This window comes from Akebia trifoliata, chromosome 15 (genome assembly GCF_017979445.1).
Source record: "Akebia trifoliata isolate Shusen 1 chromosome 15, ASM1797944v1, whole genome shotgun sequence".
Taxonomy (NCBI): Eukaryota; Viridiplantae; Streptophyta; class Magnoliopsida; order Ranunculales; family Lardizabalaceae; genus Akebia; species Akebia trifoliata.
Genome location: NC_141389.1, coordinates 29,329,732 through 29,344,223, shown reverse-complemented (window position 1 = coordinate 29,344,223; position 14,492 = coordinate 29,329,732). Strand labels below are relative to the sequence as shown.

The 14,492-nt window shown below is 34.2% G+C and overlaps 1 protein-coding gene across 2 annotated transcripts; it reads left to right on the top strand.

Moving 5' to 3' along the window:
- The first annotated feature begins 3,047 nt into the window (after positions 1–3,047).
- Positions 3,048–10,073, top strand: LOC147385161 (uncharacterized). 2 transcript variants are annotated; one of them, XM_086426130.1, is made up of 10 exons: positions 3,048–3,319; positions 4,517–4,784; positions 6,076–6,118; positions 6,199–6,259; positions 6,447–6,492; positions 6,586–6,684; positions 6,778–6,846; positions 6,973–7,222; positions 7,673–7,803; positions 8,302–10,073. In XM_086426130.1, the coding sequence occupies exons 2-10, from the start codon at positions 4,536–4,538 to the stop codon at positions 9,838–9,840; spliced, it is 2,487 nt and encodes an 828-aa protein (XP_086282256.1). In that variant the 5' UTR covers positions 3,048–3,319; positions 4,517–4,535; the 3' UTR covers positions 9,841–10,073. The 2 variants fall into 2 exon arrangements, with proteins under 2 accessions (XP_086282256.1, XP_086282257.1); XM_086426131.1 differs by having other exon boundaries at positions 4,499–4,784.
- Positions 10,074–14,492: the final 4,419 nt, after the last annotated feature.

The following is a 14,492-nucleotide window of genomic DNA, read 5'->3' as shown; positions in this document are numbered from 1 at the left end:
TAATCCTATATTTGAATATGAGAATTATGTATACTTACAACGATAAATTAAATAATGGATTGTTTGAGTATTTGATCTATATTTTATCTTGGTATGGATGCTTCAACGAACTATTTGATGCTGAACTAAAAAAACTGTAAGACTTGGTGGAGGTGTCTATAGGTTTGTTTGATGCTGATGAAGCCGTAACAAAAGACATGGTGCTAGTATTTGGGTCCATTACACTAGCATTTAGAAATGGAGGTTGCATTGGCAAAGGAATCTTGCAATCTTTATCGGTTAACATTTGCAGCACTTCAACCATATATGGCCTTAATGAAACCGATGCCTGTATGCATAAAAACCCAATTTGGAGGACGTTCGATACCTCCGTAATTGGAAAATTTTCCATTAAGGATGGGTCAACAGATAGAGAGAGAGAAGAGAGAGCTGGAGTGTTCAAAGGAAACGACGGGTTTGTTGAGAGTAAGAGGGAAACAGAGTTATTTCCTTAAACAACTTCTCTCTATTGGATTTAGTTTAAAAAAAAAAAAAAACGAGGGACTTTTATAAAATTACATAAATTCTTTGGAATTGATGTGTGACGCGTTCTCAGCCGTCGGTTTCCTTTAATCCAACGTCTGAGAAACATGGGTTTCTCAGACGGTTTCTAACACGTCCCTCGAACCGCCCCCTATATATATATATATATATATTGGGACAATTCAAGGGATAACAATTTTTTGTAAATCACTTTTGATGGGGTTAGAAGTTTCAGAATGGGTTGATTTTTTGTGAGGATGATCTCTATGGTGAAGAGATCATCCTCACCAAAAACTCAGCTCTTTCAAAAACTTCTAACCACATTTTACAAGTTGAAGAATCGTTGGCGTTAATTTTTTTTGTAAACCACTTTTGATGGGATTAGAAATTTCGGAATGGGCTGATTTTTTGTTATGAAGATCTCTATGGTGAGGAGATTATCCTCGCCAAAAATCAGCTCTTCTAAAAATTTTAACCCATACAAGACAAAAACCGTTGTCACCATCATTGTTACTTGAACCATCTCGTGTGTACACACACTAGAATATGTTTAAGTCATCCTATGATAGGACAAGATTGAGTTTAAGGAGGTCAAAAAAGGAAAGACAATAAAATTATTTGGTTATTATTGAAAAAATGTAGGAGAAAAAGGAAAGATAATAAAGTTGGAAGGGTATTGTTAAAAATAGTGGATAACAAAATAGGCAATAAAATAAGGGGTATTATTGACAGGGTTAGGATTGGTAGAAACATGGAAAGGGAACTCATATATTCACTCACAATCCTGATCGTGTATATGCAAAATCCAAGGGTCAAAATAAAATAGGTATCCCAAGAATATAGCATGAATCTCGAAGATAAATCCTAACAGTTGGATTTAGTATTTACACAGTTGAGATTGTGTATGAACTTCATATGAGTTCACTTTCATGGGTTTACGGATCCCAACCCTTCTTGAAAAGGAGGGTAAAAGAGGAAAGACAACAAAGTTAAAATTATCCTCTAGATTCGCAATGAAATTAAATCTCAACTACCCTTTATGTGGGCAATATAGTGGGGTCCACCATTGCATTTTATTTTATAGATTTTAACATAAGAAAATTACTCAATATGCCATGTGGGAGGGGTTTCTTTTTAAATAGTCCCTAACTTTTGGTCAATAGCTTGGTAGTCCATATAGTAGACTTTTTATATCTAAATGATCCCTCAACATCATCTCCTCTTATAAAATTTCGGACAAACTACCATTTTTTCATCTTTTTCGCACACTTGGGTTTTTCAATGATGAATACAATTATTTTCGAAAATTTTTAAAGGTGAATAACGAATGGAGAATGATATATTCCTAACTTCAAATATTTAGATGTATTTTTTCCATCTATTTAAAATGATTTGTAACAAAAAATGACGAACACAGTTGAGATTCTAAATCTTTTTGAAGATTTCATTGAATGTTTAATTCAAGTATTCGTTTCACAACTGTAACATATGAATTTTTTGTATTTCGAGAATATCTATCCAGTGTCAAGGTCAAGAAAATGAATAAAAAAAATCTAAATCACATTTACAATGTTTAGTTCAACATTTTTATTGTTTGATTTGGATTATACAAATGTTGTACTTGATAATAAAAAGTGTTGAGCTTGGCACTGCAAATGTGATTCAATTTTTTCGATTTTGACACTAGATAGATCTTCTCAAAATTCCCAAAATACAAATATTATATTTGCGAAAACAGACACTCAAATCAAATGATATAATGAAGTATTTAAAAGTTTTAAAATCTCAATTTAGTTTGCCATTTTTGTTACCAATCGTTGAAATATATATAGGGCATCTTCGACGCCCTACTATTTACCCTACGTTTTGCCCTACGTGTTTTGTCCTACATGAGTTTGTAGTTTTGAAATGGGCTGATTTTTGGTGAGAATGATTTTCTCACCATAGAGATCATCCTCATCAAAAATTGGCTCGTTCCAAAACTTCTAACCCATGCAGGACAAAACACGTAGGGTAAAATGTAGGGCAAATAAAAGGGTGTCGAACATTTTCCATATATATATATATATATATATATATGTGCAATTCATCATTCACTATAAAAAATCAGCAGAAATGATTGTTATCCCTATTGAAAAACCTAAGTATGTGAAGAAAATGAGAAAAGGTAGTTTGGGTACTTCAAAAAATATTATAAGGAGAGAATGAGGTTTAGGGGCCATTTAGATATAAAAAGTTCACCAAATGGACTATCAAGTTACCGTACAAAAATATTTAGAAAAAAACCCCTTCCACAGGGTCTATTAAGAAATTTTCCCTTTACCATAACGCTCCAATTCAAATTTTTACAGCTATAGTTTGCCAAGTGCCTTAGTGCTTATGACCTAGTATTGCAACGTTGAGGTTACCCTCTTCGTTGTATCGAATCTTACCAGAACGTGCCCTGCCATTTGTCACCATACACGTCAGCACCGACAGTAGGACAACGAAGGAGATATGTTTGTATTTAATTTTATTTTCCATTTCTGGTCGAAGACTAAGCACATTCAATTGTTTCGGTTGGTGCACATTTTCCAATGTAAATCTACGGTTTCAATACCACCGAAATCTTGTGCGTATTTCTATAAATCTCACTGTATAGTCCAAGAACATCTTAAAAGGATGAATTCATTGAAGTGGTATGTAAACGGCTAGACCTGACTAGGCTATTTAACTGGAGGAAACACAGAGGTTTTGGTACATTTCAGAGGAGTTCAGAATGGGGAGCGATGTTCCATGTTTCTTTAGCTAAGTGTTGGTAAGAAAAAAAAATGTGGTATTTTGTTATTCTTTTATGTTGTGGTTGAAGATATAGATCTATGTAGAGTTGAATGGCAAAATAGATTTATATCGTTCTTCTCAATATTTATTAATCGGCCTAAATGGTAATCATGTCATTCTTTAAGTTTCTTCGATCAATTGTGTTTTTTTCCTTTTTTTTATTGTGATTTTTTATGGGATTTTTATTGTGATTTCTTGAATTATTTATGAATCTTCATCTTCTTTCTCTCTCACACTCTTTTTATTTTATTAATATATTTTCCTTCTATACCCCACCACACTATTGATCTTGATCTAATGTAGAAAGCTAGTCAAAAATAATTCTTTTGTAGTATTATTTTCTTGCTTTCTCTTACCAGTTTAAAAGGCCCCAAAAAGGGAATAATAGAAAGAAATAAAAAAAAAATCATTTCTACCTTCTTGACCAATTTATTTTTCAGCCTAAAATTGATCAGCTTCAAAAGAAAGTTATATTTTATTTTCCAACAAATTCAAGAAAAATAGAAAAAAAAAAATTAGAAGGTAATAAAAGAGGAAAAAAGAAAAGGAAAGGAATCCACCTATTTTTCTTCTCTTTCCTATTATTTTTTATTAAAAAATTTTAAAAAACAAAAAAGACAGAGAGACATAAAAACCCCTATTTTTACTCTCTCAGTCTCTCCATTTCTTTGTTTTTTCCGTCTGCAAATCCGATAAAGAAGTAAAACCTATTTGATTGACCCCTGAGGGTCACATCATCCACTTAAACCCCACCCTTGGAGTTTTCGAACGTTGCATGTCTCAAAGACACAAAACTTCTCTCACTCTCTATCTTTTGTAACTGTGATTCCATTTCATTTCAACTTTTTTTAAAAATAAAAATAAAGATAAAATCTGGGTTTTGTTGCTCATGCATTTTTCTTGTCTGGGTCTTTGATAAATTTTTTTTGTAAAAAAAAAAAAAAAAATTAATTCAAGCTGCATTTTTCTGATGTGACTTCTCATTTTATTTTATTTTTTCCAAAAATTAAAGCATGGGTTTTCATTAAAAAAAAAAACCCTTTTAAACTAGATTTTATTTTATTTTTATTTTTTTAAAGAGAAATAATAAATTAGAAATAAATAAATAAATAAGGGGTAATTTGATTTTCTTAATTTTTTTAATGCATTTTTCAAGGTGGATTTTGTTTTTTAGTTCTTAAATAGTGCGAGAGATGATGTATGGACATGAGGGCCATAGGAGAAGCGCGCGTCTCTCCGCGCTGGAAGCTTCAAGGGCCCATCAAACATCTTCGTCCAGAGGGGGCCCAGAAGAATCAATAAAACGGGCAGAAGAAGAATCAGACGATGACAGTGAATATAGTCTGCCCGAACTGCCCGAGAAGAAAAGGGGCAGAAGGAAGAGAAAATTGAGGCCAATTGAGGAAGTTGTAGTTAATTCTGTTGAAACAGAACTTCAACAGGTAAATCTCTATTTTTTTTTTCTTTTTTAATTTAAATATTATTCATCTTCACAGTCAAACCTGAAAATATCTATATATATATATATATATATGTTAGAGTTAAATTGTGTTTCTTTCTCTTTTAAAATATTTATATTTATTTATTGTTATTATTATATGTTTTTGTATTTTTCGGATTTTGATGGGGAAAAAAAAGTTATATTCTCTTGTTGAGTTCTGGGTCAGTTATTTAAGTTATAAAAAATAAATACAAGGTTGCCAAATTTATGGAAAAATCATTTTTCATTTTTTTTTTCAAAAAAAATAAAAATTTACAACTAACTTTATTTATTTATTTTTTGTCTGTGTGTGTGGATGTGCTTGGGATTTGGTGGACCCTTATACAGAAATACTTGAATGCTATAGTATATATGTGAACCCATTTTCTCTTCCTTGGATTCTTAAATTCAGTAAAAATATTATGTTTTATTTATTTGTTATTTTGCTTTATTTGATGTGGGCTTCTAAGGCCCTAATATGAAGAACTGAATTTCTAGTCTAACAAGTTATTTTGATTTTACTTGGTGAACTTATTCTGTTTATTATTTGTTTTATTTTTATTTATTTATTTATTTATTTTTTTATTAGTATTTGATTTTGACATACTAATAATCAAATCCACACTCTGAAAACTCTGTATTTATTTATTTATTTTTACTGTAAAAGGATGCTGGTTTAAATCACCGTGAAAATTGAACCCAAGACACTTTTATTGGACTCTTAGTTTTCGAATTTATCTTACTATTTGGATCTTCCTTTGATCTGTAAAGGCAGAGTAACCAAGTGTCACTAAGTTGGGTTGAATAGTTCTAAGCGCGTATTGTTAGCATCGTATAATTTCTAAATATATTATTCAATGTTCCTCATCAGTACTAGTTCTGTCTTACCATTTTATTGATCCATGTCGATGAAATTTAGTCACCAATGTCACTTCTATTCCTAGAAAAAATGGCATAATAGAATCAATCAAAGATCCTTAGGGCTACCCTCCAGGGTCGTGTAGACCCTTGACTCAACCAGTTGCACGTAGGACTTGCTGAGGGGGCAGTGCATGTGACCATGGGACTAGTCTCACCCGAAGAGTGGGGATACCCACGATAAGCAAAAAAAAGAATCAATCAAGATATTATGGTTCAAAAATGAGACTAAAAAAGATTGGGTTGTAGAGGTTTGTGGGATTATTATATTCTCATAATTCCCAGTACCCTTTTTTGAGTTTTGATTTCATGATTGCATTCTAAATCATGTACAGATAAGCGACATCCCAAACAATGTGGATCATACAAGCAATAATGGTAAGCATCTTCGTCACAAGAGATTTAAATTGTATAGGTTCTACCAAAGATTATGACGACAATTGGCTTTTTTGTATCAGGTCAACCATTGAATCTGCCACCAAAACGAATACTTCGACTATTCCTTGACGTACTGAAAAAGTACGTAGTCATTTACGTTCATTTCTATTTTGTTTATATACGGTAAGTCAGGGTCTTGTAGAATTGAAAACAACGTAAATATCAATTGTAAACAGCTTCAAAAGGTCTAAAAAGAAAAGGAGTACAATCTTGAAATGAAATTTCTTTGAGTAGATGTTTAAAACTTAATGAGTGTGTTTTATTTCAGGAGAGATTCACATGGAATATTTGCTGAGCCAGTTGACATTGATGAGGTTTGTATTTGGCACTTAGTTTCTCCATTTCACTCTGAATGAATTCGTTTTAACCTTGTTTTTTTTACGGTACTTTTTTTTTCGCTTTGGAAGGTTGTGGGTTACGATAAGGTTATTAAAGAGCCAATGGATTTTGCGACCATGACAGCCAAACTTGAAGAAGGAATGTATACTACTCTTGAACAATTCGAGGTTTGCTAGTGATCAACTTTCATTATCTTTTTTTTGGTTTTGAAGGCCTTTTGATTTTTCAGAATGACTTAGCCTTGCTCTTTTGACTCACAGAACGATGTATTTCTGATAGCTAGTAATGCGATGCATTTTAATTGCTCAAATACCATTTTCTTCAGACAGGTATGTAAGCTTTACAATTCTTTATTCATCATCATCATTGAAGCCTTATCCTAAAGATTTGTGGTCAGTTAACAAGATCTTACTTCCTTCATTTATTGAATATGAAGAATTTTGTGATTGTTCCAGGCTCGTGCTATCCATGAATTGGCTAAGAAAATGTTCCATTTTCTAAGAAATGATCCTCAAAACTTTGAATTGGAATATGCAGCCGGTAGACGAAGACCTGGTAGGAAGCCGGGTGATGGACTGGGCTCACGGAGTAAGGTTTCTATTGATGTGAAACCCAATGGTAAAGCCATTGATTACACGTCAAATGATAGGCCATATCCTCCCTCAATTCTCAGGAGAAACTCAAGAAAATGTGAAATTCCTTCTGGTAAGAAGTGAAAACTGATCTCTTATTTAGTTATTTCATTTATTTATTTTGAACATCAATGCCAACTCGTAAACATGCATGGGTACATGTTTCAATGCGCAAGACTCCCTTATCTGTGAAAATGTACGGACTTGTGATCTCGATAATGCACTTGACAGGTCACTTTGTGCATGCTGATGATCCTAATCATTAGATCACTGACCTGATTTTGGAAGGATAACAACATATACAGAACTTCTACAAAGAACGTCATTGGTTTAATAGTTTGGATCATTATGCCACATTTGGATTATCAGCTTTGTATTAAAAGGTTTAGTTCATGTATGCCTTAGGCAAGCGTTCATGGTTTTCTTTGCCATGGAGTGCAATAATATTACCAACTTTTACTTGCCCTCCCATCTTAAGGAATCTATGAAGATACTAAACTCCTTTCCCTTCTTCTCCCATCAGGTTTTGGAGGTGATAGGACTGATCCGTCTGAAGCAGACCAGCGTGGGGGAAACAAGCCTTGGAAATCTTTCCTGAATGAGAATGAGTCTCTAGCTTCAAAATTCATTGATAGATCAGAACCGCTTCTGATTGTAAGTCCTTTCTATAGCAACAAAGATTATATATATCTATTTATATTCCATCATAGGTTCGCTACTTGGTGAGTCCAAGTTGGATCATATTAGCTAGTTTGCATTGTGTGAGGTGAAGGGAATCTGCCCTCTTCTCCAACTACATGAATTTCCTCCCATTGTCTTTTATTGTTTCACTCTGTTGGATTCCTCTCCATGGTTCTTGATGGATGCTCTAAGATAGTGGAGGGAGTCTACTTGTCTTTTCTAAACTTTTTAGGTAGCCATGCATCTATTTTATCACTAAATTTCCAATTGGTGTGGCTTATTGGTTCAACTCTTGAATCTTGTTGGTGTTATAAGATAAAACAATATGCAATCTCTAAGTCATTCATCCTTTTCGTATCATATATGAAACAATATCATGTTAAGAGTCATGAATTCATTTTATAGCATCCCTGTTCTAAAAACTTTGGCTTTTTTAGCCATGTGTTGATTATATCCTCTGTGGGTCTTCAGATGAATCAGAGAGATATCGGATATGAAGAAAGTTTGACGAAGTTTGCTAAAGATTTGGGTCCAACAGCTCAAATGGTTGTGAGCCGAAAATTAAAAAAGTTGAAGGTCATGTCTCAACAAACTCATCAGATTCCCCCAACTTCTGTCCAACAGAGACCCATACCCACTCCTCCAAACAACATCAATATTCCTCCATCGCGCAATTTCCTTGACAAAAACTCTTCTGGTTCTGGTACTTCCTTCAACCATAATGGTACTTATGGTGGAGAAATGGTTCGTCAAAATCCAAGCTCAGAGATTCAATTGGGTTCACATATTCCCATTGCCCGTGTTGGGAATATGAATGTTCCTGCTATTGGGATGGGAAATTCCAGCAATGGGTACTCAGCAATGAATCAGACCCGACGTGTTGAATTGCCTTCTGAATTTCCTCAGTCAGGGATGCTTCAATATCTTGTTAGAGGCGATAATAGTTCGAGATTAAGTCCGTCGCCTTACCAAGGCATGCGAGCACTGATTTCAAGCCAAGCGCATGCTACATCAGGCCCAAGCTACAATGTCAACTCTGGTCAGTCTAGTCGAGTCTCAGAATGGAGCCAACACCCCAGCTTGGGTTCACATTCTTTGGAAGGACAGAATCAAGCCATGGCTGCGCCGGCTCCAAGTTATGGGTCTAGCTCAAATGTGTTAGCTCAAGCCGTGGGGTGGAGCCAATCCAACTTGAACTCATTACCTGCGGGTTCACATGCTTTGGAAGGACAGAATCAAGCCATGGCTGTGCCAGCTCCAAGTTATGGGTCTGGCTCAAATGTGTTAGCTCAAGTCGTGGGGTGGAACCAATCCAACTTGAACTCATTATCTGTGGGTTCACATTCTTTGGAAGGACAGAATCAGGCCATGGCTGCGCGTGCTCCAAGTTATGGGTCTGGCTCAAATGTGTTAGCTCAAGTCGTGGGGTGGAGCCCATCCAACTTGAATTCATTATCTGTGGGTTCACATTCTTTGGAAGGACAGAATCAAGCCATGGCTGCGCCGGCTCCAAGTTATGGGTCTGGCTCAAATCTGTTAGCTCAAGTCATGGGGTGGGGCCAATCCAACTTGAACTCATTATCTGTGGGTGGACAGAATAACGCGATCAATGCACCAGGCCCCAGCTATGTCGTCAACTCAACTCAGACGGGTCTTGTCCCGGAACGAAGCACAACCAACTTCACCTCACTGTTTTTCAATGAAGATCAAACCATGGGTGCACCAAGCCAAAGCTATGGAGTTGGTTCGGCTCAGATGAGGGGCCAGCTCAGGCCATGCAACACACAGAATGTTTACAACATGGCTTTCCTGGAAATGCGGCTCCATGAGATGAATTCAGTGCGTCCAGATGTGCAGCGAAGTTTGGCTCCAGCGGAAGCCCCGCGTTTTGAACCAATGGGGTTCTATGACTCTGAGAGGGATACAATGCATAGCCACCACCAGCAAGGCGAGCGGAGTACTCAAGCTTTATTGGATAATCAGCATCCTGATTTGTCTCTTCAGCTATAATCAATCAAACCATCCATCCAGAACTTAAATTTTGAGATTGAAACTATTTCCTTTATTTTGAACAAACTTCCCTTTATTATTGGTTGTTGTCGTTGTTGTTGTTGTTGGTGTTGTTTATGTTGTTTATGCTGTTCTTGTTGTGATTTGGTTGTTGTTGTTGTTATTGGTGGTGGTGAGTATTACAACTTTTCCTAGATTTTATATATATATATATATATATATTTGCTGTTTAATTATGATGGGTATTTTATTTAATAGTTTTCTTTATTTTTATGATTGTTGGATTTTATATGATATCTCTAATCATTCAGTTGGATTTGGCAGGACATTTAAGTCAGTTTTCAGTTCAACATAGTATTGACTTCAGTGAGAAGAAATTTTATTATGTATTAATTTTTTTAAATATTAAAATATATATATATTATATATATATATATATATATATATATATATATATATATAATATTTGAAACTATAGATATTGAGTTTAACCACATGACTAGGTGATTTTCTAATCTGACTTGGTGTGCTTCCGAGTTGACTTGGTCAAGAATTGAGTTAATTCAATGACTTGGTTCAAATTCAAAATCAGATTGATTTGAATTATGTAAGTTTTGAGTCAACTCAACAAGTTTGCATATCAGAATCATTAGAGATGCAACATCACGATCTAGGGTGCTTTTCATGTATTCGAATACTCGTCAAGTCAGATTAGAAACTCAATCAAGTCATGTGTTAGATATAATTATTTTTTCTAGAATATAGAAACTAAATATTTTCTAAATTGTAAACACTAAAACTATTGATACAAGTCGACTCAACTCAATGGATATTCGAGTCGAAAACTTGATTCAAGTTTTAAAACTATTGTTTAGATTAAGGAGCTTTGATAAGGATACAATAATGTGTGTTAAAATGTATCATGTGTATTATCAAATAGGACTTGATCTTATCAAATGACTAGGTCTGATAAGTTATCAGATTCCACTAGATAATATACATAAATGTTATATATTTAGATACATATTATGATGATAAATGTTATATTATATTATATTATATTAGATAAACATATTATCATATTAAATATAAGTATTTTAATACATATTAGCGAATATTTTAAAATAGATAGTGTTGTGGTTATTGGAGCCAGATAGTACTAGTCAACAAGGAGGTACTGTAAATCCAATCATGTGTAATCTGTAACTACGAGTTTTCTCTTCATATTGGAATCGGTGTGATTCGTGAATGTATTTCACTTTTGAGGGAATCACGTAAAATCTCTATGTTTCTTTATGTGATTGCATCTTGTCTTGTGTTTATTTTTCGATTTGTTTTCTTATTTCAATTGCACCTGTATTCTTAATAGATAGAACATGTATTTTTGTTCACCTTAAAATATTATATATAGCAGAAAAATCAATTGAATTTTTTACATGAAGCAGTGCAATTTTGAGCGAATCGACTTGATGACTTGCCCCGTTGATTTCGTTGAGTTTTGAAGCTGAGACACTATGAAATCCAAGCGAATTGAGTCGATTGAGTTTTGTGCCGACTCGATGAGTTATAAAACTATGTTCCAAACCCTAGTTATGGATCGGTACAGATCGTATTTCGGGTATGATCCAATCCATTGAGAGCCCAAATCAAGAAGTGGCCAAAATATAATTCTTCTCCAAGAAATTTGTGATTATTAATAAATCCAAACAAAGGCATAAGTTTTGCTTTGTCACACCAAATTCTCTTATTATTCCTAAATAAATAATAAATCTTAGACACTTTATTTTGTACTTATTCTACTCTTAGGATCTTTTTCCTACTCAATATAAAGCATACATGCATATAAAATCCATCACTCCCCTCACTCTCCCTCACACACTATTTTTCCAAGACACAAACATAAACATAAAATTGTAACAATGGGGGGCTCACTATGCTTATGTTCATCTTCATCCAAGGAAGGAGTCCTTGTGATGAAACAAAATGGTGATTTAATCAAATTCAAGAAAGGAGTCTTTGTAAAAGAGATTCTAGCAATCCATGTAGGTTACAACATTATTCGATGTGGATCAGATCGATCAATATTGCCAAATTGCATTGTTCTTGAAAGCAATCGGCTATACTTCTTGATACCCGAAGAATTAGTTTCGCGTAATGACGTTATCGATAAGTTTTGGGAAGTTGCAATGTCGAAAGGGTACGTAGCCATGGCGTCGAAGACTGGAAACAAAGAGAATAATTTAATTAAAGTGTCTGATTCAACTGCCATTAATGGATTGGTGGGTCAACTTTTATTGTTTGAGGCTTCACAGTTGAAGAAACATTCATGGAAGCCTGGTTTGCAAACTATACCCGAAATCTCTAATGCTAACAAGATTGAGTCTTCCCCTGGCACAACTGATTTGAATTAATCTTTTTCTTTTCTCTTTTTTTTTTTTTTTTTTTTTTGGCAATAGATCATTTGTAATTTTATGAAAATTTCAATGAGAAAATCGATCGTTTGCCTACTTTTAACCATAGTAACCAAGTTTGGGTTCGGATATTATTTGGCCTTAATTCGGATAGATCCATGAAAGTTTCAAAAAGAAAAAAAAATTGAGAAAATTTGGAGAATTATAAATATAAAAAAAAAAAATTGGATGATAGAGAGTGGAGATCAAACTTGGGAGGGGCATTTCAGAAAAATTAAAAGAACAGAGGCAATCAACATGAAATGGTAGACCTCAAATTTTATTAGGTGCAAGAAAATGAAAACTCGCGGAAAATAGTAAAACAAATGTGCAAAACACATTTTACTGAAAAATAGATTTTCCTAGCAATCAAACACACCCTATAGTAAAATGGAAACTTATTGATGTTTCTTGTTTGATTCAAAAAAGGAAGAAAAAGAAAAAGTATTTAATCAAAAGATTTGACAAGTTGTAAAAATATTTCAGAATTAATGTAGCAAATATTTGTTGCTCATATATTTAATTACAAAATTTTCTATGTAAACTCCATTCCAAGACGCTATTTGTAGCATCAAGCGTTATGTGATCCTGATAGTTCTTGATGGGTTCTGTTTGGGCCTGAAAAGGGCAACCTCAACGGTTGATATTTTGACCCACCACTTGATGGATCTATGTGCCAAAACTCAGTTTGATTGTTGATTTTTATCCATTGGTATAGAGTTAATTTTCCTTTATATACTTGAGAACATGGTTTCAAAACTCGTCTGAGACCGAGACGTATCGCCCGAGTTGTCTCAGTATCACCCATCAACAAGATGGACAGACAAGTCAATTTATCGGACGAGATTTAAAACCCACGTTTAATTTACCCATCGTTGAATGAGACATCTTAAATTTATCGGAAAACTCGTCCGAGATGACTGGGTCTCGTTCACGGACAACACAAGATGTCGAAACAAGTTTTCAAACGATGCTTACGAGAAGTTATATTTAAGGACTTTCCAATTCAATTCTATAAGGGAGCCCAATTCAATTCTATAATCTGAATCTTTCCCATAATCCATTTTAGAATCCAAAGTAACTTATTGGATTACAAAACTGATTATTCCATGATCAGAATCAGAAACTGACTAAAATCATAAATGTAGCATGACTAGCTTCTTGGGACTTTGAAATCCATTTATTGCTTCTTCTTCTTTTGGTGCCGAGGTTATAATTTTGTGCTTATGTGTATATTATTTCATGTCAGAACTGTAGAAATAGGACACCGAAATGAAATTCTAATCTTTCTGAAAATCAGTTTCTAAAAAGTGTAGCCGAATATGCGCAATTCTTGAAATCAATTGCCATAATCTGAGATTATGACAATACAAAGCAAACATGGATCTGTAATTTGATCTAAATTGTTCAATCAACAGCGACATTTAAAAGATTTCAAGGACCGCTGTGTTTGGATTGAGAGAAATGGAAAGAAGAGAGAACACATGAGCTTCACTCCATTTCTCCTGTTTTGATTGTTAGGTGGGGAGAGAAGAGGAAAATGGTGAATTTTCCCTCTCCAAAAGTGGGGAGATTTGAAGAGAAACCCTTTTAAAATATTTTATAATTCCAACTCTACCCCAAAATCTCTTTTAAGACATTTTAAAATTTCGAAGTTGTCCCAATTTCTCTCCAACCAATCCAAACATGCAGGAGAGATAATGGGTTTCTCCTCTCTTCTCCCCACTTCTCTCAACCCAAACAAAGTGTAAATGAATGTTTAATTTGGAAAATCTGACATGCAAGCTGAATATGTCATATGGCCCTGGCCCTGATAGAGCAAGACACCAAAAATTGGGGAAGTAGGACGGTTCGAGCTGCTTGGTTAGAGCATTTATTATAATCACCCGGGGTTTGGTTCGTGATCCATGTCTAGATTGGAGCAGTGGTTTTCTGCTTTGAGTACACATGGATCCTTCAATTAGTTCTCAACGAAAACTCAAACATTCAACATTGCGTAATTTATCTGGTATTTAACCCTAGGCATGCACTAATTATTTGTAAGGCCTTTTCTTTATGTAATAAACTAATATCACTAACTTTTGTTAGAAATGAACAAGAAAAGACAGACTTGTATTAATTTATTAGCATTTCATTTGTTATGTAAACAAAGATCACTAATTTTTGTTGGAAATGGACAATAAAAATGATGCAAGGTTAGTA